The sequence below is a fragment of the Engraulis encrasicolus genome, chromosome 6 (assembly GCF_034702125.1).
Source record: "Engraulis encrasicolus isolate BLACKSEA-1 chromosome 6, IST_EnEncr_1.0, whole genome shotgun sequence".
NCBI lineage: Eukaryota > Metazoa > Chordata > Actinopteri > Clupeiformes > Engraulidae > Engraulis > Engraulis encrasicolus.
In genome coordinates, this window is record NC_085862.1 from 26,814,370 (window position 1) to 26,840,181 (window position 25,812).

The following is a 25,812-nucleotide window of genomic DNA, read 5'->3' on the forward strand; positions in this document are numbered from 1 at the left end:
ATTCATGGATGGTTACTTTTAGCCCTTTTTAAATTATTACCACAGCTCTCCTGATCTGTGTTATTACATTCGAATGGCTCGATGGGGTCAAAGTTGAATTCGCAAAAGGGGCGGTGTTAACATTTTGAACATGGCGGTGAGTTGTTCCTCTGTTTAGCCGAGTTGAATGAATTATCTGTTGTTTGTGGACTTCTGCTTATTTTTACGTTGAAAAGCAAAGAACATCAAAGCACATGTTGTCTGGTTATTCTAATTCATTGTTTATTTTAATCTGTTGTGAAGAAATGTGTTAGTAAGACACATAGCCGGTCCAGCATGCTAAAGTAGGCTACTGCGTAACAGCAACGTAGAAGGCATGGATGGCTAAACAAATGCGTTCTTCTCTTGCAGGACAAAGAGAAAAAGAAGAAGGAAAGCATATTCGACCTGTCGAAATACATCGACAAGCCTATCCGAGTGAAATTCCAAGGAGGACGAGAAGGTGGACGATTCTGCTTATTTTTAATAGCGAGCTAGCACTACTGTAATCTTATAGCATATCACATGTTCACAAGATGTTGATGTCGCAGTGTTGAATTTAAGGATCATTCTCATATGTCACTAAGTGAAATGGCGTTGCATAAATTTGCGTAGACCTAAAGGTTTCATGCATTACATCATGAACATATTTTAGCCGGCGTACACTATGGGTGCCTCCTGCACTTCGTTTCATGTCTTCTTTAAACTATAATGCTCATGCTGTTGTTGGTGCTGTCGCCATCTACTTGTACACGCCTGAACACCGAATTAACCCTGTTCTGTATGTGTCACTTGCAGCCAGTGGTGTTCTGAAAGGCTTTGATCCTCTGCTGAATCTCGTATTGGATGGCACGATTGAATACATGCGCGGTAAGTAGACCTACTACAGAAACGAGTACGGTATCTACTATGGTGTCTACAGTATGTAACAGAAGTGTACACTCCTCACTTTTCTGGAGATTTGTAAGAATAGAGCCCTATCTTTTCATGGGACAACATTACAGACATTTCACTGACCCAATGAACAGTAGCCAGCATACAAATGAACAGTAGCCAGCATACAAATTGTATAGCTATTTCAATGTATGGTTCACGCTAAATCTTTTGAAATACAGCCATTCATGTCTCAAAATGTACCTCATTAAAGTGAGTACGCCCTATGTCAAAATCTTATAGGGAGGTGGCTCATGATTTGCTTCAGTAGTCACAGTACATGTTGACATGCATGTTTCTTTTGGGGAAATTCACTCAAAAAAATGGTTGACAGCATTCAGGCAGCCTCAACCCATGTCAGTCCCTCTACCATGCGTGATTTTACAGATCGTACACTTTGTACAAATCACTTTTTACCACCACACTTATACACACATTTAAATCAAATTTGTTTATCTTGGTGTCATCAGACTGCACATCATGGTTCTAGCAATCCATATCCTTACTCTGTTTGTCTAATGAGAACAAGATAAACAAATTTGTTTTAGATAGTATCAAGCATGTATGGTGGTAAAAAGAGATATGTACCGGTCTGTAAAATCAAGCATGGTAGTGGAACTGACATGGTTTGGGGCTGCTTGAATGCCTCTAACATTGGAAAGCTGAATTTGGCCTAAAGAAACACATGTCAACATGTACAGTGACTACTGAAGCAGATCATGATTCTCACTATGGGATTTTAAGTTGGGGTGTACTCACTTTTGTGAGGTACATTTTGAGACATTAGCGGCTGTATTTCAAATTATTTTCAGTGTACGCTTAATTGAAACGGCTATACAAGTTTTATGCCAGCTACTGTTCATTGTGTCAAAGTTAAATTTCTTAAATGTCCTCCCATGAAAAAATATTCTTACAAATCTGCAGAAATGTGAGGGGTGTTCTCATTTGTGACATACAGTATAATGCTGAGCAAGACGTTTTACTAGGTTACATACAGATCAAATTATTCCTTGTAGCACACCGTCCTTAAACATACAGAGAATCTGTTACAAGTGTTCATAATTTGAGATTAGAAGTGGATCACAAGTTGTGTTTCATATTCCTGCACAGTTTTAAAAGCAGTTTTAGTCACTTACCTGGCCTATGTTAAACATAAGCATGTGGTAATTAAAGAGGAAAAATGGAGCAATAAATCACCCCTTAATGCCACGAATGAACTAATACGACAAGATGTGGTAAAGCATTTCACATGCCCATTATGCAATATGTCTTACTTGTTCTAACTCTTAACATTCTCTCATCCAGACCCTGACGACCAGTACAAATTAACAGAAGACACCCGGCAGTTGGGCCTGGTGGTGTGTCGAGGGACGTCCGTCGTACTCATCTGTCCTCAGGATGGCATGGAGGCCATTCCAAACCCTTTCATTCAGCAACAGGATGGCTAGTCCAGTGCAGTCTAGTCCATCTCATAGCACCCCAATGTACATTATTTGTTTTGATAGTGGACTTAGTACTTTGCGTTTTTGTTTGACAGACCTGTTGAGTTGTTATCGATCATGCTAGTGCCCAAGACTCGGCTCAGCTATTATTTTGTACCCAGTTGTGAAGGTCTTAGACCTGATGTTTCTGTAGGTGTTTGGCGAGTCATGCAATTTGAATATTTCAGTTCAGTCCTCTGTTTTTATGATTCGATGAATCAGTTTAAACATTGCCCTTTTGTGACATCTTTTTCTGTCAGTCCCTTTTTTGATGGAGACATTTTTGAAGTGTCCATGTTGCTTTGAACTGATATTCCTTTACAATTAAATCGATATTTCATAAACTGCACTGTCCCCTGGATTTTGTGTGTGTGTTCTTAAAATGTGTCTTAGCCCCATGGCCATGTTAGGATAATGGCATGGATATGGTGTGTTTCTGTGCATGAGCACATGGTTATGTTAGATGTCTGTAACACTAATACCCCAAGTGAATTACAGAGTTAATATCCTGAATACAAGGTTGGTTAAATCACATTTACTTCGTAGACATAGGCCTATAAGTCTAATGTTTCAAAAGCATTACACTGAGGGTGACGTTACAATCTTTCACAAGCCAAAGCATACATTTTCACTGTAATGTACATGTATGCAGTCTCCCTCACCCTTAATGTACATGTAGGGAGGGGAAACTGACACTTGAATAGCGTACTTTAATAGTTTTGAATACTTGTAGGTCTGTATTACTTTTCCATGACTTACAATTAAGCTGAGGGGAAATGTGTTGGTTTTATACGTAGGGTAGTGAATAAACAAAGGTGTGGTTGTGTCCATGTATTCCAGTTGGTAATTATTACATTACATTGCACTTAGCTGACGCGTTCATTTATTCAGAGCGACTTACAGTTATTTTTTTCAGGGTATTGGTTACAGTCCCTGGAGCAATGTGGGGTTAGGTGCCTTGCTCAAGGGCACTTCAACCATGGATGGAGAGGTCAGGGATATTCAAACCTGCAACCCCTAGATTGAAAGGCCAACTCTAACCACTAGGCCACGGCTGCCCCAAAATGAAGGTTCTACCGAGATTTGAACTCGGATCGCTGGATTCAAAGTCCAGAGTGCTAACCATTACACCATAGAACCAGCTGGTCAGGGGTGCGGGGGACAAAGCGGGTCAATTGTCCCAGGCCCAGGGAGAGAGGGGTCCCAGAATTGGATCCTCATTACATTGTATGTATTGAATTTGGTGCCCTTTCAGATGCCATTATCCTGGGCCCAGCCAAAGCTGTCAGCGCCTTTTCCGACTTGGGCCTCACTTGAAATTTTCACAAATGTTCAGGGCCCATCTCTGGCCCAATAAACAATGAAACAAATATATAGTCGACAGCAACACACACTCACAAATGTTACTTTGATTTTTAGAAAATTATTTCAAGGCCCATTTGGGATACCCTGGCCCACAGTTTGAAAATCACTGCAGTAGGCCTTTGGATACTCTGAACTTAACGCATCTGGATACAATGTTGTTACAGTGTTCTCCAACTGTGGTAAGGCGGTGTGGTCTGAAAGGACAACGTAGGCTACATCTTTATTTTGTTATTTACCTGAGACATCGTATCTAACAGCTTTTCTCGCTGGCACAATGGTCTACAGCGAGAGCTAAAAGGCTCGATAGAGCTGTGCGCTGGGTACAAAGCAGCGCTCTGTTGCGCACTGATAAGGAGTCTTGAAGCTGTACCTCAGATGTTAAGGTAGCCTTAGCACCGGGACAAGAGGGTCATGAGGCAAAAGTGGATTGTCCAACAACTCACCTGTGTTTTATGGATATTCTTTTTATTTCTGAGCAATTTCATCACATGCTTGTAAGTTTCATCATGCTAAGGTGATGCGTAATCGGCTTTGGAGTGTTCTGCTCAAACTAAGTGTTTCTTGTTATGTTTTGGGCTGTGTCGTTAAGCACCAAAATGTGCCGTTTACTGTAGTGTGTACAGAGTGAGCGATGCGTAAAGTAGCCAGCACTGTCATAATACTCTGCTTAAACAAACATGTTAACAATTTAAGCTGGTGTTAAATCCACCAATTAGTTCAACTAACATGGTTAACAATGAAATGTTTTCAATTGTGTGTTTGAACAGTTTGAGTGCTGTGGTGGAGAGCTTTGAAGTAGAATAGGAGATGTATAGGGAACCTGAGACCGTATTACGCGCTCAACTCAATAGATAACTGCACACCCACAGATGAGAAAAGATAGTAGTAGTGTTGAATTTGTAGTAGTCAGACTCCATGTGTTTCGTCTCCTGAATGACACAGAGGGTTAGCCATATGCTGAGGTAAGTGTTTTACTGCAAATGTCTTCGGTAAATAACTGCAAAATTGTAAGACAGGGCCCTTTGTCACCAAAAGGAGATGGCTAAGGTTATTTCTCAAGATGCATAATTTTCTTTTGTGTTGTTTGGTTTAAGTATTCTATATCTGGTAATTGAACTCCTTCACATTGCATGGTAAAGTTAAAAAGTAATAAACAAGCTTGTGATAGGAACATTTGCACGCAGGACACTGAGTTCCTGGATATGATACCGGTAAGTGGATAGGCTTTCATGAATGTTTAGCCATTTTTGTCACAGGGTTGTTCCCACATCCCTGAAAATAACAGTGTGTGAAATAATACCAACACGTCACTTTTCTCCCCAAGGCGATGGTTTCAGTAACAGAATCTGTGACAGACTCTAATGCTTCTGTTGTGATTTTGCAAGACGCATGCTCCGGTTTCTTTTGGCGCCCATGTGTGCGTTTCTCGACAACACCTTTACTAACTAAGTTAGCAACTTACTTGGTTGCAATACAATTTCCCATTTGAAACCTTCTAAGTTGCTAACAGTTTAGCAATGATGCTTTCGAGAAACGGGGACCAGGTCAAAATATGTTGTTGACACTGTCACTGTATGATGAGGTTTAATGGTGTACATTCTCCCCACCACAGACTGACATGGATTTGAAGAAGAGTGTGGAGAAGGACAATGCTGGCTCCTCGGCCTTTCCTTACCAGAGATGCGCATTACTTATCTTCATCTCCATCTTCCTCTTACTTGGAGTATTCATAGGTCTTTTGATTGGTGAGTGAAGCTTGCTGGTGGTGCTCTCTACCACAGCACTCTCTATTAGTTGTTTTGTTTTCAATAATAATGCAAATATACTGAGAAAAGTTGTGCTTGTGCGTTGTGTGTTTTTAAAAGCATACTTGGTACAAGAGCAGCATTATTTCATGGAGACTGTGGAATTGAAAGGACTGCCGTATGATTCGGACCTCAAAGACGACTCTTCAGCTTTCTCTGAAGTGTTATCAGCCACTCTGAAAAGCAAGGTATACTAATCAAACTGCAGGCCTACATCTAACACTGCATATTACATTTGAGGTAATCTTTGAACATTCATCAGAAAATTCCATTAATTTCTTTACAGATTAAAGATGTTTTCCTTGGATCATCCTTAGCCAGTCATTTTGTGGATTGTGACATTGTTGCCTATGGGTAAGTTAAGAACTACACTTAAATATTTTTCTTCAATTGCCTCAGTTTAAAGACCATTAGTGTTACCATTTTTTAAAACCATGATTATTTATGTGTAAAAAAGGGTACTGGTTGTTCCATCGCATGTTTGTCTGCCACAGAAACATCAAAGGAGATGTGATGGCGACGTTTAGACTGGTTTTCAGTGTGTCCAAAGCCCAGCAGTACTCCAACAACTACATCCAGCAGCTCCTTAGAACAGGCTTGCAGACCATGCTGAACGGAAAGCCTTTGGAGATCCCCAAGTTTGGAAAGATTCACACCATCACACTTCTAGGTTAGAGACCGCAGTCAGCAAGTACTCCTTGTAATTTGTGCCTCTGTTGTGTCTGTCATGTCTCTTCGGTTTCATTTTCTTTTTTTCAGATGGAGCACTTGTGCACTTCAGGCACTACGTTTTAGTGCGCATGGCGTATTGGTTATGCACTGAAACATAGTGCCCAATGTGCACAAGTGTGCCATCTGAGACACAGAAATTGTGTTACACACTAATATGTTGCACTAACATTTTTACTTACTATCCTAGGGGCCAGTGGAAAGTCTTTTTTCAACATTGGAGCAGAAACAGGTATGATTGCTTAAATCAATTAAGGCACAGATTTCACTCAATGCACACGTTTGCTGTGGGATTTTTCTTTAGGATATTTTGTCCTGTACTATGAACACTTCGCCAAGTGCTACTGGCACACCTGCTTTGCGGGAGGGTTCGAGTTCCAGCCTGTGTAAATCTTTTCAACTTTATTCTCTTTTTTTTCCCCCTTGAAGCCACCTGCCCACGGAACACATTCACCTGTCTGAATGGCGAGTGTGTAACGAAGCGGAACCCTGAGTGTGACTCGATTCCTGATTGTGCTGACGGTTCAGATGAAGCTGATTGCTGTGAGTTAGTTTCCACATGGCTCCCTTTACAACACTGACCCGCTTATGTGCGCCCACACCAGTGTGAACTCAACACCATTCACTTATAAAGACTCTTACATACAGTATAAATACAGTAGTTGTAACACCGTTCCTAAACACTGTTACATATAATCAGCTATAACGCCATTCACTTATAAACATTGTTACATACAGTATAAATAGTTGTAACACCATTCATAAACACTGTTATATATAATCAGCTGTAACACCATTCACTATAAACACTGCTACAATTGTAATCATGCAGTATGTTGTTGATGAGACAAAAATGTACAAGGAGTCCTTAGAGTCAATGTCATTAGCGAGGCACATTTTCAAAAAAAATCACAGTGCCTGAAATTAGGTGTTGAACAGACTACAACATCATTTTGTTATTGTCAATACAACTTGGGAACATTTTCATTAGTTCATGTATTTTTTTCCTTTGAGCTCTGCATCAAAGTACCTGGGCTACCCATGACGCACTTTGTTTTACCTGAGCATTATGAACTGTACTGCATCCAAGAAAGGTGGAGAAGTCTATGCATCTCGGATACATCTTTGCATAATGCTCACAGATTGATCAGGTTCCGTGTTCTGTCTCCTCCTCCTCCTCCTCCTCCTCCTCCTCCTCCTCCTCGTCCACATGCACACTGCACTGCACTGTACAGCGTGCGGCAGTAGGCCAGCCATGGGCAGCCGGGTGGTGGGTGGTGAGGATGCCCGGCGTGGGGAGCTGCCCTGGCAGGTCAGCCTGAGGCTACATGGCCGCCACACCTGTGGAGCCTCCATCATCAACAGCCGCTGGCTCGTCAGCGCTGCACACTGCTTCGAAAAGTAAGGCATGTCTTTGGGAAGGTATTGTATAATATTAATGTGTGTATGTGTGTGTGTGTGTATGTGTGAGTGTGTGTAGCATAATTGCCAAAAGTGGCAGTGCGGTCAACCTCAGGATAAATTGCTAAATTGCGACCATTCGTTAGTGATAGGTTATAACCGACTAAGTTTGAGAATTAATGTTTTTCTCAGCATCTGTTACTCTAACATAAAAGCTACTTTATCTCTAAATCGAAATCCCACCTGAGAAATTGCCATCACCACATATGCAAAAAATGCTAAACTAATAAAAATCAATTCTACTCATTAAGATTTCTTATGATCTTCACTATCTGATGCATCCGTGGACTCTGAGAAGGGCTTTCATCATATCTTTCTACCCATCTTGAGTTCCCAAGGTGCAATAATAAACTCTAACCAATAGGGAGTGTTATTGAGAAGACTACTTTGGCTTAGAAACATATTTGGATGTTTTCACCCTACACACCACTAGTGAAGATATGAGAGGTTATTTATGTTCACAAGGTTTGAGGAATGAATTAATTGGCACATCTGAACTAGACCTCTATACTAAAAAAGCACTGATTAATGGTTGATTTGTCAATTGATACTGGTTGAGTTGGGAACTGCATTTGTCTTTAGTTTGAAGTTAAATACTTTCGTCAACATGACTTATAAGGATCTTATTTCCATGACACTCTTCTGAAGGAAGGCAGGAGATGTGAGTGGATGATAAGCAGTGGAGAGGCTTATGTAATGTCAACAGTTTTACCAGAGAAAACCTCATTGGCAGCGGTGGGATTCGAACCCACGCCCCCGAAGAGACTGGAGCCTTAATCCAGCGCCTTAGACCGCTCGGCCACGCTACCCCTGACAACTGGGTGTCAATCAAGTTCCACCGGTTCTGTCATCAGTTGAAATGGCATGAAGGGTTTCCATAACAATGTACTCACTATCAGAGGCCTATACTACAAAGCTGGTTCAAGAGTAAACCAAGTTAAGTTAAGAGGTAAATCATCTAGTAGAAGAGCATGGAGTCCTCGGCTCTTCTATTAGAAGATTTACCTCTTAACTTAACCTTTTATGTCACCTAGTTTAAAGGTTTGCGTTTATAATCTTACTTTTCCAAAGGAGTTAAATTTGAATCAACTGGTCTTTTTATATTTTGTTATTCTTAACAATTCATTCTGTTGATTTGAAGTTGAGTTCATGCCTAAGGTCAATAAATCTCCAATGTGTGTTCAATCGTGCAGCGAGAATGACCCTAAATCCTGGACAGCACTGATAGGAGCCAGCCTGGTGAGTGGCGAGGAGAAGGACGTTGTGACGGTGAACATCAAATCCCTCATCGTGTCTCCGGATTATAATCCCATGACCACCAATAACGACGTGACTGTGCTGGAGCTGGAGGAGCCCATAGCCTTCAACCAGTACATCCAGCCAGTCTGCCTGCCCTCTCCAGTACACATCTTCAGCCCTGGTCAGAAATGTATGGTGTCAGGATGGGGGGCTCTCAACATGTTCAACAGTGAGTAGAACTTAAACACTTTAGATCTAAAGTGTTTAAGTTAAACAGTTAGACATAATGAACCTAATACATAAGTGAGTAGAACTGATGTTGTGCTGCTGTTATTAAATGGTTATGTAAAATACATACACTATGTACAGTAAGTGTTGATATGGTACTGGTTTTACATAGTTTTTTAAAAATGATGTAAGATTATTACATATTTTCTCAAAAATCGAAGTATTTCCCAGTTCCCAGTCATTGGTTAGCTACAGGTAGTAGATTTCTCAGTACATGTCCCACATCCTACATTATGCATTATCCTAAACTTGTTTTTCCTGATCTGTCAACCCTTGCTTTGTGTCTGTCTGTGCAGGTGATATTCCTCCGGTGCTCCAGAAGGCTGTGGTGAAGGTCATTGACTCGAGGATCTGCAACCGATCATCTGTATACCAAGGAACTATCACGCACAACATGCTGTGTGCTGGATTCCTGCAAGGAAAAGTAGACTCTTGTCAAGTAAGTTGGAGAAAGTCCTCGCTCTCACACAACCTTATTTGGTCAAATTGGAATTAAAAAGTTTGAACTAAAATGCTGAATTAAGCAGAATAAAACAAATATGTATCAAGAAGTCCAATAATCCTCCCTGGCTGTCTGATACACATACACAGACACACACACACACAGACATGGACACTGAGAATGGCTTTCCTTAGTGTCTGTCTGCCAGTGTCTTCAGTTGTCAAGGACCTTGACTCAAGGTGCAATAATACATTCTACCCAATAGGGAGTGATATTGAGGAAACTGTATTAGCTATACCCCTTTTTAGATAATTCTACCTAAACACATTCATTTAGTACAGAAATAAAGATATTACAGTATTTTTGTCTTCTCATAAGAGTTAAGTCAAATGTATTAACATACAGTATTGCATGAACTGTCAATAATGAAATTGCACTGACTACTGGTGAGTTTTGGTTAAGTTGTGAACTGCATGGGTGTGAATTTGAAGTCTGATCATTTTGTCACAGATATGACTTCAGTATCGTATCATATAACAGCAGTGTGAAGGGAGATGTGAGTGGACCATAGACAATGGAGTATCTTATGCAATAACTACCATATAGGCAGGGAAAACCTTACTGGCAGCGGTGGGATTCGAACCCACGCCCCCAAAGAGACTGGAGCCTTAATCCAGCGCCTTAGACCGCTCGGCCACGCTACCCTGTTATTAACCTGTCAATCATTTTTCCTGTGTCCCGTGATTGGATGAAATGGTTTACAAGGTTTCATGGAAGGGTTTTTTGACACTATCCTCAGAAAAATACTCACTACCATAGAGAATGTGTTGCTTGCAACATAATATTATTGATTCATTGGAATGACATTTGAAATGTATGTTCAGTGTTTTAGTTCATCTCAAAGGTACATTTAAAATGTTTGTGTATAGCACACAGACTCTATGTAAGAGTTTTAGACACTTAAAAACACCTCTAGATAGGAAACAGCTCTATATTTTCAATTTACTTGCAGTACCAACTTTGACCACAATCCTATACTTTCCTTTAAAGGCTGACTAACCAACATTTCAAGTTATCGAATCAGCCTCACAAGTCAGACCCTGCTGGAAAATACAACACATAGAAACAAACATTTTGGTTTAGTTATGTTTCACCCTCTTACAAATTCTGATAAATTTTGTCTGCTGCAGTTTCTCTGAGTTGATTTTTTTAAACCACTTTTATGATAGTTTGTCAGTGTTGTGAACTGCATGGGTGTTCAGTTTGAAGTTAGAGCAATTTGTCACATATGATGTCTGCATCATATCCCTTGTTTATCATGTGTGTGAAGTCATATGAGTGGATTATAGACAGTGGAGAGATTTCTGTAATAACTACCTTATAAGCAGGGAAAACCTTACTGACAGCGGTGGGATTCAAACCCACTCCCCCGAAGAGACTGGAGCCTTAATCCAGCGCCTTAGACCGCTCGGCCACGCTATCCTGTATATAGCCTGTCAATCATCTTTGCTCTGTGCCGTGATTGGAGGAGCTGACTTAACAGGTTTCCATAAAATGGTTTTCACAGAAACAGTCTGTATACTCAAATTTGGCCACAATCCTATATACAAATTGCCTGGCTTTTGACCGACCTGTGTAGTTCTGCACAACTTTGTGTGTGTTCTCAGATGCTTTCCCCTAGCTTAAATTACTTATTATTATTATTTTTATTTTTATGTTTATTTAATTTGTTTTATTTTATTTTATTATTATTTTTACCTTATGTTTTATCTTAATCTTTTAAATGTTTTTTGACTTTAATTCATTTCCTTCTTTCTTCCCTGTTTCCTTTCATTTACATTTGTTAACTTTGTGAAGCACATTGAGTTGCACCTGTGTATGAAATGCGCTATATAAACAAACTTGCCTTGCCTTGCCTTGTTGTAGCTCCACCAGGGGGCCCCAGAGCTACACAAACACAGAGAGAGGTCTGCTGAGAAGAGAACCAGGCTAACATACAGAAACTTCAAAGACCAATGCTTGAGAATACAACACATAGAAATAACCATTTTGGTTTAAAGTTTTCACAAAGTCTGCCATTCATGCTACAAAGAAAAGTAGATCATGTCATAACAAAATTATTTACACTGTATACAGTCACTACTAACAACTACTAACAAAAGTAGTGGCTCCCCAAGTATGTGAAGAACACACATTATTTGATATCTGTATGCATTGTAATGTCTGTACTATGCATAAGATGTGTGCCAGCAGGGTGACTACTGGTCCCCTGGTGTGTGAAGAATATTCACCTTATTTGATATCAGTATGCATTGTAATGTCTGTACCGCACGTATGATGTGTGATGGCAGGGCGACTCTGGTGGTCCCCTGGTGTGTGAGGAGTCTCCTGGCCGCTTCTTCCTGGCTGGCGTGGTCAGCTGGGGGGTGGGGTGTGCTCAAGTCAACAAGCCCGGTGTTTACTCCCGCGTCACCAGGCTACGCAACTGGATCCTCCAGTACACCAACCCGGGACAGGTTCAGACATCCACGGCCCAGTCAAATGACACACCTGTCCTTGACCATCTGCCCAAAACACCAACCCTCACTTTGACAGGTAATAGTTTTTCCATTTTCATCGTCACTTAAAGGTGCACTGTGTAGGATGGTGGCCAGAGCAGGTATTGCAACTATGCTGCTTATTGAAACTGTGCTGTCTACTGCCAAACTTGATCTTTTCAGTATTTACTAAATAATGAACTAATATTTACTAGTATTACCAAAGTACAGTACGTTTTTCAGCTAAACATGTATATTTCTGGAAATTCAACACACAATGGACAATGGAGAACACCCTTTTAATGAAAAGTGCAATTTTCTCAGTCATAATGAATACTTACAATTTGATGGTTGTGGTAAGTTTTCATGAAAAAGCCAACATTTATGAATGAGCAGCAAGAATTCTGGAAGTGCACTGCTAAAATATTACACAGTGCACCTTGAAACAAAAACAATCTCACATCCTTTAATTTGTTACGTGATGTAAAACAGTGTTATTGCATTGTCATTGTAGGAAGTGAGTGCAGTGGCGCATTCAACTGTGGGTCTGGAAAGTGTGTCACCAAAATAAATCCAGAGTGTGACAGCATCCCTGACTGCCCAAATGGATCGGATGAAAGGAACTGTGGTGAGCAACAGAAAAAAATAAAGAAGTATAAGACCCATAATTTTCAGATTACCAACACTTCATATAACAGCCAAGTGGCGGTAATACAGAATTCGTAACTCGGCGTCTCTTCCCATGAATCCATAAATCCCATAAATCTTCCCATAAATCCTTTATACCAGCTGGTTTACTGTATGTCCCACTTCCTCTTTTGGCAGCCATACTTATTTTCTTAACCCACAGCTAGTAAAACAAGTCTTGATGTGAACGTAGTATATAAGCTTGTGAATTCCGCTATAACCACTCACTCACAACATTCAGATTTTTTCCCACACATTAGGCTCTACATAGGAAAGTGAAAAACATTTTTTTCACACATAGTCCATCCGCCTGTGCATTATCACAAGTGATTGTAGTAATTATCTGGCTTTGCGTGTCTATTTTCGTTTAGGAGAGCTTTTTTGTGTCTGACGCCTGAATCTATTAGCTTCTCCTTCTTCCCACTTTTTTGTCTGTGTGTTTGTCTTGGAGTGTTTGTGTTTAACTTTGCATCGTTCTTCTTGTGTTTGTATCTTTGTGTGATTGTATTTGTCTTCTTGTGTTTGAGTCTTTGCATTTGTCATCTTGTGTTTGTGTCTTTACATTTGTCTTCTTTTGTTTGTCTTTGTTTATTTGTCTTTGTGTCTTTGCATTTGTCCTCTTGTGATTGCCTTTGTGTGTTTGCATGTGTCTTCTTGGTAATGTGTTTGTCTGCCTGTGTCCTCCTCCAGAGTGTGGTCGTCGACCAGCAGAGAAGCTGCAGGAGAGGGCACCATCATCATCATCAGGTGCGGAGGTGTCATCTTCATCAGGGGCGGGGGCGGCCAAGAGGGGGGAGTGGCCCTGGGTGACCAGCCTGCAGTTCCAGCGCTCCCACCGCTGTGAGGCCACGCTCATCCACAATAAATGGCTCCTCACTGCGGCACACTGTCTCAACAGGTACAGACAGCATGAAAGTCTATTCACAGCAATACAGTAATTCTACCAGTGATGGCCAGCTTGGATTCATTCATTATATAATCTAGTGTCACATATGCTAAATGACCTGGTTTTACTTGCACAATTCAACCATGCCCTAATTAACTCTTGAACAGCTATGTGGGCAGAATTGGACAGGTAAATAACAGATTACCACGAATCCACCAAGTCCCACAGGTTCTATCTAATCAGTCTGTATGTTGTTTTTGTAGGAATCTGAGCCCAAATGGTTGGTCAGTCAACCTTGGCTCTGTATTTCACGCTGGGCTGGGGGCTCTACCAATACCTGTGCAGAGGATCATCATTCATCCAGCCTACAACAGTAGCAGCAAGGCATTTGACCTGGCTCTCACAGAGCTGTCCATCCCAGCACCCAGGTCCTACACCATACAGCCCGTCTGCCTACCCTCGCCTTTCCATGTCTTCAATGAGAACTCCGAGTGCTATGTGACTGGGTGGGGAAGCGCAGCTGACAAAGGTAGTCTTCGTAACTGAGTTACGGCATAACTTTGTGGTCAACCATGGTCTAGTCGTTTGTTAGGCAGTTGGTATTTGGATCGAAGTGTTGCAGGTTCAAATCCCACTCTTACCGGGTGACGTGTCCTTGAGCCAGGCGACTAACTACTCCACATTGCTCCAGTTTGTAACCAATACCCTGTAATAATTGCTTTGGATAAGTGTCAGCTAAGAATAATGTAAAATAATGTAATCTTCATTTCCTAATTATATGCCTTACAGCAGTGTTTCTCAAAGTGGGGCGGAAGCCCCCCTAGGGGGGCGCAGAGGTATTGGAGGGGGGGCGCGTGAAGTCAGAAGGTTTTTCTTTTTTAATACTTTTCTGTTTTGCCATTAAGTCAACACATTCACTTTACAATCACAATATACTCATTCATTTATTCACTAATATTTAGAGAACATCATAGGCCATATACGTGTATATTAGGCTCTAATAAACTTTACGAAGGCCTATTTATTTGTATTTTCATAACCATTTTGCTCGAGGCGGACGCAGACAGACACCCTTCCTCTGAAGGGAGGACCAGCAGGAAAAGTTTGAGAAACATTGCCTTACAGAGAAAAACTGGCATGTGCACCATGCCATGTAGGCCAAATATTAGCTGATGTTTGATGAATTGTAAAAATAGGAGTCTGCATTGTTTCAGGACTGACACCTCTGGTACAGTAGCCTATCGGGTCCCCGTAATTTCAGAAATTCCCTCACTACAGGTTTGTTGGCTGTTTAGTAGTATGCAGTCAATAACAATAACATTGACATTCTTTCTTCCTCTCCCCCTCTGTGTTTGCAACATTATATCATGTACACAGTCAAACGTGACCGCCTGTTGCAGAAAGCCAGAGCCACCATTATTAACCAGACACAGTGCTTGGAGTCCTATGCTCAAGGTCTGTCTGACAGAACTATGTGTGCTACGGCCATGCCAGGGGACGGGGATGTGTGTCTGGTAAGCAATAAAGTTATACTAACTTATGAAGACACATTTTCATACACTGATATACTATATTGTCCAACTTATGTTAAATGCTGTTGTGTATCCTCCTACATACTAGTCACTTGTTTCCTTTAGTGAACCCGTCAGTGAACATGTCAACCAAATCCATTTACAATGCTAACTGTTTGCTTTATATTTTCACATTGCGTCATTGTACTGTCAAGGAAACGAAAACCATGTAGTGAAATTCACAATTTCAACTCCCTTTTTGTTAATTGAACAACAAACCTATTCAAAGGTACATTGACTCATAACTCAGTGGTACCGCATTAGTAAAACAAAAAACTATTCATATATTTCTCTTTTTTTGTGAGCAGGGAGGCCAAGGTGGACCTCTGACGTGTCGGGAGCACCAGGGCCGCTGGTTTGTGGCCGGGGTGGCCAGCTGGGGAGAGGGCTGTGGCGGCACCCCCAGCGTCTTCATCCGGGTCACTGCCATCAGGGAGTGGATATCCCAATACCTTCCGTTTTAAAGCACATGGAATCTGCTGTAGGAAGTTCTCATTGTGTGAATTTGCGCTGACCAGTATGAAACAAGTGTTTCTGCATGCATGTGATGTATTTGTTCATCAAATCTTCAAGTTTCCTTTTTTCAGACATGTACATGTTTTTATCCTTTACTTGACATGTTTTATCTGATGTTGTGGATAAAGATAAAAACTTACATGTCTGAAACAAAAGAAACTTGAAGAGTTTATATAATTCAAGACATAATGAATGTCATGCATCTATTGACATTTGTTCATGCTGTAAAAAGAAAGAAAAACACCTTTTATTTATTCTTTTTCCACAACGTTTAAAAGGTCAATTTCCTAAAAACTATCCAGTTTAACAAATCTGTGGTGATAACATATTGCATTTGGTACTTTGGAAGCAGGAAAGTTAAGATTTTTGTGGTGCTCATAGTTTGTTTACATGTAGGTATTACAACCTAGTAATTAAGTGAAGAATGTTTGTCCTATGAATGTATTATTTATTAAACTATGATATTCACCGTTACATCTTGTTTTTCAGACCATTTCTTTTATAATATTTCTCTCGCACACTAAGCCAGACAGGCCATGGACCCAAAGAGACTTGTGTAAATATATTTTATTTTGCCTATTACTCCACAACTCTCAAGTAATCATGTTCACATACAGTCTCATACAACAGTTTAATATACAGATGCACATCTCCTTGCTTCACATTTCAGTCTTTACATTGGACCAGGTCCTCTCAGTGGTCACGTCTTTACAACTCAAAGCCAAGTTCTGTTCCCACAATGTCAGAGATGAGAGGAGGGAGGTAAGGGGAGGTTCCCAGAAATCTGGCTCGCCCATAGACAAAGACAGCCAGTTTTTCAAACAGACTCGCTAATGTTGCCAGCCAGATACAGTGACAGAAAAAGAGGGAACACGTCTGACAATTAGAGTTTGTTCTGCAGCGGCCGGTATCAGAGTGTCGGCTTGTTCACCAAACACAGTTATGAAACAAAGTTGTCCCTAAATACTGTACTTAAAGGGAGCCACTTTCTGAGTGTAAGAGGGTGTGGTAAGCTTTGTCAAGTACCATTGTGACTTGGAGACTAGAGTTGTGGCTGCAAACACAAGTCAACAACAAAACTAGAGCAAACATTTTCTAGAACAGCAAGATACTTCAAGTCTGTGCATTTCCTGGATCCATGTGATGTCAGGTGAACGCCCCTTTAGGAGACCTTCGCTCAGGGGGCCTTTGGAGACTTTAGGTTGAGAATGAATGGAGTTCCCTTGGCACTCCAGACGGCGGTAGCGCACATCTCATGCGAGCCGTCACCAAATGCCACAGACAGAGAAAAAGGAGGAGGAGGGGACAAAGCCCCCTTAGGAGACCAAACTTGAGCACACTCCATTGCATTGGATGGGCGAAGTTTGAATGATCTTACTCTACTAGAAGATGTTTGACTAGAGGAGCAGGCACATTGAGGACTGGAGAAGTCAGGCAGATGCATAAAGACCAAGCAGATTCTTTTTTTAAAAAAATCAACAACAAAAAAGGGCCAAGGTTAATCAAAGACATATCCACATATCCTGTCACCAATTAAGAGACAATGGACACAGTGACATTGAAAAAGAACAGGTATTCAATTATACTTCTTGATTTGTGATTAGGGGATGGTGAGCGTGTGTGTGTGCCAGTAAATATTTATGGCTACGATACTAAATCTTCTTAGTTCCTTTTTTTTCCATGTCAATGAAATATTGCCAAGTCACTGCACCAGCAACCCTGAGTGGGTTCGAGACCCTCAGAGGTTTGGCAAGTTTGGGATTTGGCTGACAGACCGATGACCAACAGATGATCTATACCAGGTGATCTTTACATGCGTGCCCTTTCCCGCTGTAGTCTGGAGTTGTAGGTTCGGGACACTGTGTTCCACGCATCCATGTACCGGTCCATGCACATAGCTATACATTTCTGCCAGAAGTAGGGAGAGAAGAGCGTCATTAACATGCCTCGATGATTGACATACCATTTTGTTACTGTTTGAGATACAACAGAAATATGTTGACAATTACCACATTAAATGCATTCTATAAAATGTAGTTCTGTTAGAGTATACCAAGTGCCAATTCAACTCCATTTCAATTAACAGAAGTGGGAAATACTGAACAGGCCAAATTCGCAGTATATTTGTAGCACCATGAAAAGACAATCACCTGCAAGGAATCCATTCATAATACACTACATAAGGAAGGTATATTCTCCTAGAGATAAGGAGATATGGTTCCAGTTGTACACAAAAAGAAGGTGCCGTTTTGAAAGAGGGGGTGCCCTGTAGTCATTCACCCCTGACCTGTCGTTCAGCCCCAAATTCCCATGATGTAAACATTACCTGTTCGGAATTATCCAAAGTCCCACCAGGCTTGCCTATGCATTTCTTGAAGCACTTGTCTGTCATTCTCTGAAATGAAAGGCCACATGTCGTAATGAGCTTCATTCATTCTGACCAGGTTGAAGCACTTCTGGCACACGACTCTGGAGCTCGAGGCTAGCCAGATGCAAACACCAAACATTGATTTTAATTAAAGGAAGTCACCAAAACAAGCCAATGTGACAAGCCAACGTTTAGCAACATCAGCCTACCAAATACCAGCTAATAGTAAAGTAATCCAACTGTCATCCAGATCATATGTTACATCAGATGCATCAGCCACTAATCTTGTACAACACATTGCATTATTTGCCTACTCAGTTTGATCTCTCTTTATAATGTACTGTTAATATCACCAGATACTTTATACGTTATAAGGGTGCTCTGACCAAGTTATTTCGGTTACAAAATACTCCTATAGTTAGCATGCTAGCTACACAAGATAGGTATCATACCTGCAAGAGCTCTTGTGCATTAGCTACGGCGATCTGTACTTTTACTTGCTCCATGATGGTGCTGGTATCCATCTTCCCAGCACCAGCACCAGCAGAAAAATCTGACCCAAAACCATCCATGTTAGAAAATTACTGTATACACAGCTTTCTTTTCAGCACATGTGTATTTTACTTCACTATGCCCTTGACGACTACAGGAAGCAGTGCAAACGTGGCTTCCTGTCAAAGCCTCATGTCTTCATGGGAAATGTAGGCCAGTCTGCAATACCATGTACTGCACTACAATGCATTACATGCAATGGCATACATCAGTGGTCTACAATTATTTTTCTCCATGGGCCAAATTATGAAGAGTAAATGAGGCTAAGGGCCAAACCAATGCCCCAAACCAATGAGAAACAAGTTAGATGTCTGGACAGAGAACATAGGCCTATTTTCTCAGATCTTCCCTTCTTGTCAATGTTTGTAATCAGAGTGTTTGCCTCTGTCTGTGAATGCTTTGGAAAGATATAACCCACTGAAGTTTTAGTTATCCAAAATCACACGCAATTATGTTTTCATTTGTTCTAACCTCATGGCAGGCCAAATGTTTGCCATGCACGGACCGGATTTGGCCCACAATTGGAGACCAAAGATATTTAAACCAGGGATGGGGAACCTTTTTCATTCGAGGGGCCACTTCAAATTCCTCCAAGGGTCATCAAAGTCCTCCGAGGGCCACACTATGAACACAAACCAGGATTTCCCCCTGCACTTTAGGCCTATATTGAAGGCAGCCAGCTTTGAAACAGACCCCATCTTCTCTTAGTCTCCTGAATATAACTCGGGCCTAATTGTATTGCAATTGATAAGATTACCTAACAAAATACATTGGTTATGTTATATTTAGTGTGAAGCTGGCAGCTGCATAACATTGAAATTAAGTCGAAAACGGCCCTCAAGACATAGGTTCCCCATCCCTGGAACTTTGAATAATGAAGACTACTCCAGCCTATCTTGGCATCGCACGCTGGGCCACAAACCACAGATCCATTTAAATGTATGTATTTTTTATTTTATTTAATTATATCAACATGGCTACATATAGCCCATAGCATTGTAATAGGCCTGTTTTATAGTGTATGTACATGGATAGCCTATTTATTCAGATAATGGATACTGTTATTTTGACCATTTTGACTCACCTCTACTTAGAACATAACAACATTAGAACATAACAACATATGACACAAAACAATGCCCAGAGTTCTAAAAAGGTAACATTATTCTGAGAGTAAAACAGAAACCATGCAATGGTAAACTAACCTATACAACATTTTTTTTTCTAAATTCTAAATATACACACCTAACTCAAACTAATTTCACTGCATGTTTTACTTTTTTCGTATTTCTATAAAAAATTATGCTCTGTGCAGTCATTGTCACTAATTGATTTGTTGGCTTTCCCAATGTTACAGGTAAGTCCAGAGAAAGAGAAAAAGAAAAAGTCACCACAGAACACGGACAAGAGGAAACTTCGCAGGAAGAGGTCAAAGGTGGGATACAGTGTTGCTCATAGGCTTACTCTGGTAGAATCATTAGTTCCGTGGCCATTTTTCAGAGGCCTCATTTATCACTCATTGTAATTGTTTTGATTAAGCCAGTTATTGTCAAACAACTGTGCTGATCTGTTTTACCTCAATATCATTGAGCCACTCTGGGGAGACCTCAAACGTGCAGTTCAGGCAAGAAACCCAAAGATATTATGGGAATCAAATCAATTTTGCCAGGAAGAAAATAAAGGACATTATCCACAAATAAGAAAAATATTTCAAGCCATCACTGATGTTAAAGGGGTAGTACTACACAGCATCAAAAACTAAGAGGTGTACACTCTTGACCAGGCTCATTTGGGTAGTCTGTGTTGTGATTTTGAAATAGTAAACATATTCCCGCTAATAACTGGCTTCAGACAACAGTGAGTGACAAAAAAGGTTTTGCATTATTATTATCATTCATATTCTCTGAAAAATCTCTAACAAAGCATGCCTTCTGCTAGGGTATCTAAACATATGAGCGTCACTGTAGGCCTGTAGATAGCCTAGGCCTATCCAGAATACAGTATGAGGGCTGGTGCCGACATTTTGATCCGTCTAGATGGGGCTACAAAATTGGTTTTACTACATTATGTCCATTAAAAAAATACATGTTAACACAAAAAAATATCATTTTACATTTTCACATACAGCACACACTTTGCGAAGATGACACTATGTTTGGTATTTCGGAGCTGCCAAATGATGACAGTAAGCAGCACAACTTTTTTTCCATGATAAAAGAAAATGCCATCGTTAATTCGGCAGGTGGTGTAGGGCTCACACCAATATATTCTATTTGCAGTCCCTGTCCGTGTTGCATCTGGGGATGAGCTGGAGGATCTTCCATTTGAAGATGGTAAGATAAAGCCCCAAGGGAATGGATCACACTCTAATTTCCACACAACTGTCACGTTGGCAGATTCGACACTCAAGGAATATTTCTCAAATGTATGTGTTTTTTTGTTCAAAGAGCTGTGACATGAAAGTTGAGACAAATAGGCCACTGACAAAGATCATATTAGACACCCAATAATTTTATATTACTCATAATTCCAGTCAGATCCCATAATAGTTTTGATCTAAGAGTGCAAGTGGAGGCTGGGCGGCCTATTGTGAGCCAGCCTACTGACAAGATGGCCTCTTCACCTCACCTTGCGGAGGACTCTGAGGAAAACCCACTCAATAACAAGAGGCTTTGTGATGCCAAGGTGTGCAAAATTGCTCCAATATTGACCTCGGTTACATGGGGCATTTTATTCCAAATGAACTCAATCTAATTGCAAATAAAACTTTATTACGCTTTGAAAGCATCATGTAAACGCTTCACAATTCGGAATGAAATGAAAGTGCAATATAAACTCAATGGAACGATACTATTTAATTCTGAGTTATACATTTGTCTTGCAACTGTCTAACTATATGATCTTAAAATATGACAACCTGTGTACTACTTTCACAGATCTTGGAGGAGCTGGAAATAATAAAGCAGGGTCCAACGGCCTCCACTGATGCCCCTATTGAGCCTCAAGAAGGGGTGTCTAATGTCGCGATCGAGTCTTCTAAAGACAGGGAGCAGTCTGATGCCCCGATCAAGAATCTTAAGGAGTTAGTGCAGTCTGATACCCCTATGGAATCTTATAAGGAGTTAGTGCAGGCTGATGTCCCTATGGAATCTTATAAGGAGGAGTTGCAGTCTGATGCCCTGATCAAGAATCTTCAGGAGTTAGTGCAGTCTGATGCCCCGATCGAGTCTTATAAGGAGTTAGAGCAGTCTGATGCCCCTATAGAGTCTCATAAGGAGGGGTTGCTGTCAGTCTCCCCTGGTCCCTCAGGCCTTGGTGCTGAGAAGCAAGCAGTAAATGAGAAGCTATCACACCATGAACAGGTAAAGTTCTGTTCCTCACTATATGGTTTGTCATTTTTTGTATATAATAAGTAAATAACAATGACCACATTCGTGATGGCGTATTTCTGCGCAGTGTGCGCAGCACTCATGCACACTTTTGCCATTTCAATGCATTCTGGTTAGAATTTTTCTGACCGGAATGCATAGTAATTTTGCATTGCGCATGTGTGCTGTGCAGACTGCGCAGAAATGCGCCGTTATGAACACGGCCAATGGCAGGGATAATGCCAATGTCAGTTTTGCATCTGTGATGAACAAGGACTTGATGAAAAATGCAGAGGCTGGAGCGGACCAGCAGGCCTCTCCTGCAGAAGAGTTTGCCTATCTAAAGACCCGAATGATTTACCACAAACTGTCCTCAGCACAGTCAGAAAAAAAGAAAGGTAAGAATTTTACACTCTGATTTGGTTTTCTTAATACCATCACTGTCACATTACATTACCTTATGAAATATTATTTGTTTCCTGTTCAACCCCATTTTAGTTGGAGGCCAAACTTTCAGTCATCCAAACATTTGCTCACTGAAAAAATGCATGTATTTAAGGCCAAAACAATGATGTAGTTGAAATGCATCTCAGACATGATAATGACTTTCCTTCAGGTCCCATGAAAGTGATGAGAATGGATGACACAGGAGCAGAAGAGCCCAGGCCCCAGGCTACCTCCCTCTCCCCTGAGCAGCCTTCCTATTCCAATACCTCAACAAGGAAGACACCACAGGAGAGCAGGCCGCCCTGTGAGGATAAGGTAACAACTTCCTGATTAACTAAACTCAAGACACGCCGCCTGTTATGATGTTAGAGTGGCAGCGACCAAGTCGTAATGTATTATTGAAGGCTCCATCATAGAAGTCCATCACAGTGTGCTATATTTTTTACTGTAATGTACAATAATGTGAATAAGGTCTTTGTATATGTTTTGTAAGCTGAAAGACACCTTAATTTCTTTCTTTTAATACTCTACTCTACTCTTGTTAGTACTATGGGATAAAGTATCTTCAATTACTAGAATAGAGCTTATTATGAGGCTATGTTACACATACAGCTGTAAAACATGCATATACTGAATAAAATGTGTATAAATCACCACAGTATGCAGCTTACATAACTGGCTAGTAAAACCTGTCTGATTTACTCTGTTCTAGGTTGTTTCAGCACAGGACTCAGGAGCTGAGGAAGGGACAAAGGTGTCAAATGATGACCTGATGAAGGCAGAACAGGAAGATCTTCAGAAGGCCTCGAGGGCAGAGGAATGCAGCATCCTGGCGATGAAGTTAAATGAACTATCTGCCTCTATAACCGAGAAGAAATGCAAGAACACCCAGCAGCTCTCCAGCGATCTGCAGACAGCTCTGTCTCTCCAGCAGAGGGCAGTAGAGGAGCGCGACCAGCTGGCTCAAGAGCTGAAAGCAGCCAGAGGTGTGTACACGGTGCTCAAGGCTGCAGTTGCGACAGAGATGTCCAAATCAAAGATGGTCAACCAGCTTCAAGACTGGAGCCGTCAGGTCAAAGAGAGAACCCCACAGCTGGAGGAGAGCGAGGATGCCCAGGCTGACCTCCATGCTTCACTGCAGAGTGAACAGGAGAGGTATGAGAAGCTGTCTTTGGAGTATCAGGCGCTCCTCTGCTGGCTGCAGGACGTCACCAAGGCTGACACCAGTCAGAGCGGGGGACACCTGGAGAAAAACCAACAAGAGCAGCAGACCTCTATTGTTCATGGTGATCACTCTGGAAAGCAGCCCTGCAAATGTCAGAGCACCTTCCTTGAACCAGGAGAAGAAATGGCAGCATGTGGACATGAGAACATTTTGGTTGAACTCCAGAGATTGGCCTCCAAGTATGAAGTTCTCCTCTGTGACTATCAGCGTCTGCAGGTCGACCACCAGGCTCTCAAGTCAGCTCAACATGAGCTTGAGAGCAGCTCGCTCAAGAAGCCGGCCTGGGCCTGCACCCTGAAAATGGTCTCAACCCAGACCGAGAGTGAGTCCGGTGGGCGCATGGTGGGACCAGAGATCCAGCCTGCACTGGGCCAGTTTCAGGAAGGCTCCCCAAAGGTTGTGGAGGGTCTCACAGATCCGCTGGCAGAGCAGCAGGAGAGGCACAAAGGGGAGCTCTCCTCTTCCATGAGTCAGCTGAGGGATAGCACTGAGGTTGTGACCAAAGCACAGGAGCAGCTGAGTACTGACAACGTTGAGCAACAACAGGAGGATCAGTTGACTGCGATGGCGGTTCAAAACAATGAGCTCGATCAGGTGAAATCAGACAACGCAGCTCTGAAGCAGGAGCTACAGGCAGAAAAGGACTGTTCTGCTCGCCTAAGGAGAAAGATCGAGAAGAGAGACAGGATGATCCAAGAGATGAAGGAGGCTAGGGCGAATTCCTTGCTGCTGGATCAAGGTGTAACCGAGCAGTGTTTGGAGCTGATAAAACAACTGAAAACAGACAATGCCAGACTGCACAGGGGCCTCCTAGAGGAGGCAGATAGGAACAGGGCCTATGAGGTTAAAACTGAAGCCATCTTGGCCGAAAACAAACAGAAACTGGGCGCAGCTGTTAAGGATGCGATTACATCTCAGAGGGAGGTTGAAGATCTTAAGGCCAAACTCACAGCCAAAGAAAAAGAAGCAAAAGAAGTGAAAGAGCTCATCAATGACACAAAAATGCCATTCCTTAAGCAATGTTAAATGAAAGAATACTAGAAATGTGTTAAGTAACACTTCAGAACTACTGCAAAAGAAAAACACGAATAGGCCTATTTTTAAGGGACTGCTCCTATAGCCTAGTGGCAATCATGAACATCTACCTTTATTCACATTTTAATAAATGAAAGCTTTTTTCAACATTGTCACTATATAATGATAGAATATTGAAAATGTTTTATGTACACTTTGGAGCCATTGTTTTATGACAGATATAATAGGCCTATAGGTCTACTATTGTTAAAGGGATTATTCAATCATGAAGATCAAATTTACCAAAACATATATATTGAAGTTATATATTAGGGTCTATATAATAAACTATTTAAATAAATCAAAGCTGTGTAGGTTATTTCAGTATTGTCTCATCCTTCATTATGTGATGTCTTTATGTTGCACGTTAACACCAGATGGTGCCACATTCTATTGATTTTCTAGAGCTGCCAGAGGCATTGTATTATGCCACCAATACCACATGCACACAAGGACGCACACAAATATCTAAACAGCTACACAGAGGGAAATATATACAGTAGCCTACATATATATTCAACTGCATTAGGTGAATGGCAGATAATGTAACAGCATAGCAGTTGCTTGACATATTTCAAGATGTTCAGAGTTCCTAATTATATTTATTTGAACAAATGTAGCAATAAAGCAATTCACATTGCCACAGTAGATGGATGGACATTTGAACCACTCCTCACTTAAGATGAAGCAAGAGCAGAGAGGGTAGGGGGCCTGTAGACATGCAGCTATATTATGTCTATGAGGGTGCGTTTGGATTCCAGGAGCCTCTTCCTTGATTGGACGCACTGAGAGTAGAGTAGGAGGAGCCCATTCAGTTTCT

The 25,812-nt window shown here is 41.3% G+C and overlaps 4 protein-coding genes and 4 non-coding genes across 9 annotated transcripts; 3 read left to right on the forward strand and 5 right to left on the reverse strand.

The window, feature by feature from the left end:
* The first annotated feature begins 57 nt into the window (after positions 1–57).
* On the forward strand, positions 58–2,776 carry lsm7 (LSM7 homolog, U6 small nuclear RNA and mRNA degradation associated). Its single transcript, XM_063201084.1, has 4 exons — positions 58–136; positions 391–481; positions 817–888; positions 2,257–2,776. The coding sequence occupies exons 1-4, from the start codon at positions 131–133 to the stop codon at positions 2,397–2,399; spliced, it is 312 nt and encodes a 103-aa protein (XP_063057154.1). The 5' UTR covers positions 58–130; the 3' UTR covers positions 2,400–2,776.
* A 724-nt stretch (positions 2,777–3,500) lies between these two features.
* trnaq-uug (transfer RNA glutamine (anticodon UUG)) lies at positions 3,501–3,572 on the reverse strand. Its single transcript has one exon. It is a non-coding gene; the product is annotated as a tRNA-Gln (tRNA).
* Positions 3,573–5,379: 1,807 nt separating this feature from the next.
* On the forward strand, positions 5,380–17,422 carry tmprss9 (transmembrane serine protease 9). Its single transcript, XM_063201086.1, has 15 exons — positions 5,380–5,542; positions 5,663–5,790; positions 5,889–5,956; positions 6,097–6,272; positions 6,522–6,563; positions 6,761–6,874; positions 7,567–7,732; positions 8,986–9,260; positions 9,616–9,758; positions 12,113–12,356; positions 12,813–12,926; positions 13,676–13,883; positions 14,135–14,400; positions 15,249–15,385; positions 15,751–17,422. Exons 1-15 carry the CDS (start codon positions 5,416–5,418, stop codon positions 15,904–15,906), a joined length of 2,364 nt encoding a protein of 787 aa, XP_063057156.1. The 5' UTR covers positions 5,380–5,415; the 3' UTR covers positions 15,907–17,422.
* trnal-aag (transfer RNA leucine (anticodon AAG)) lies at positions 8,520–8,601 on the reverse strand. Its single transcript has one exon. It is a non-coding gene; the product is annotated as a tRNA-Leu (tRNA).
* trnal-aag (transfer RNA leucine (anticodon AAG)) lies at positions 10,384–10,465 on the reverse strand. The gene has a single exon. It is a non-coding gene; the product is annotated as a tRNA-Leu (tRNA).
* Positions 11,162–11,243, reverse strand: trnal-aag (transfer RNA leucine (anticodon AAG)). The gene has a single exon. It is a non-coding gene; the product is annotated as a tRNA-Leu (tRNA).
* Positions 16,508–19,044, reverse strand: timm13 (translocase of inner mitochondrial membrane 13 homolog (yeast)). The gene is made up of 3 exons (XM_063201085.1): positions 18,779–19,044; positions 18,285–18,353; positions 16,508–17,866 (listed from the first exon to the last, which is right to left on the reverse strand). The coding sequence occupies exons 1-3, from the start codon at positions 18,896–18,898 to the stop codon at positions 17,768–17,770; spliced, it is 288 nt and encodes a 95-aa protein (XP_063057155.1). The 5' UTR covers positions 18,899–19,044; the 3' UTR covers positions 16,508–17,767.
* Positions 19,045–21,988: 2,944 nt separating this feature from the next.
* LOC134450304 (kinesin heavy chain-like) lies at positions 21,989–25,261 on the forward strand. 2 transcript variants are annotated; one of them, XM_063200149.1, is made up of 4 exons: positions 21,989–22,240; positions 22,440–22,644; positions 22,863–23,008; positions 23,406–25,261. In XM_063200149.1, the coding sequence occupies exons 1-4, from the start codon at positions 22,022–22,024 to the stop codon at positions 24,942–24,944; spliced, it is 2,109 nt and encodes a 702-aa protein (XP_063056219.1). In that variant the 5' UTR covers positions 21,989–22,021; the 3' UTR covers positions 24,945–25,261. The 2 variants fall into 2 exon arrangements, with proteins under 2 accessions (XP_063056219.1, XP_063056220.1); XM_063200150.1 differs by having other exon boundaries at positions 22,521–22,644.
* The last annotated feature ends 551 nt before the right edge of the window (positions 25,262–25,812 follow it).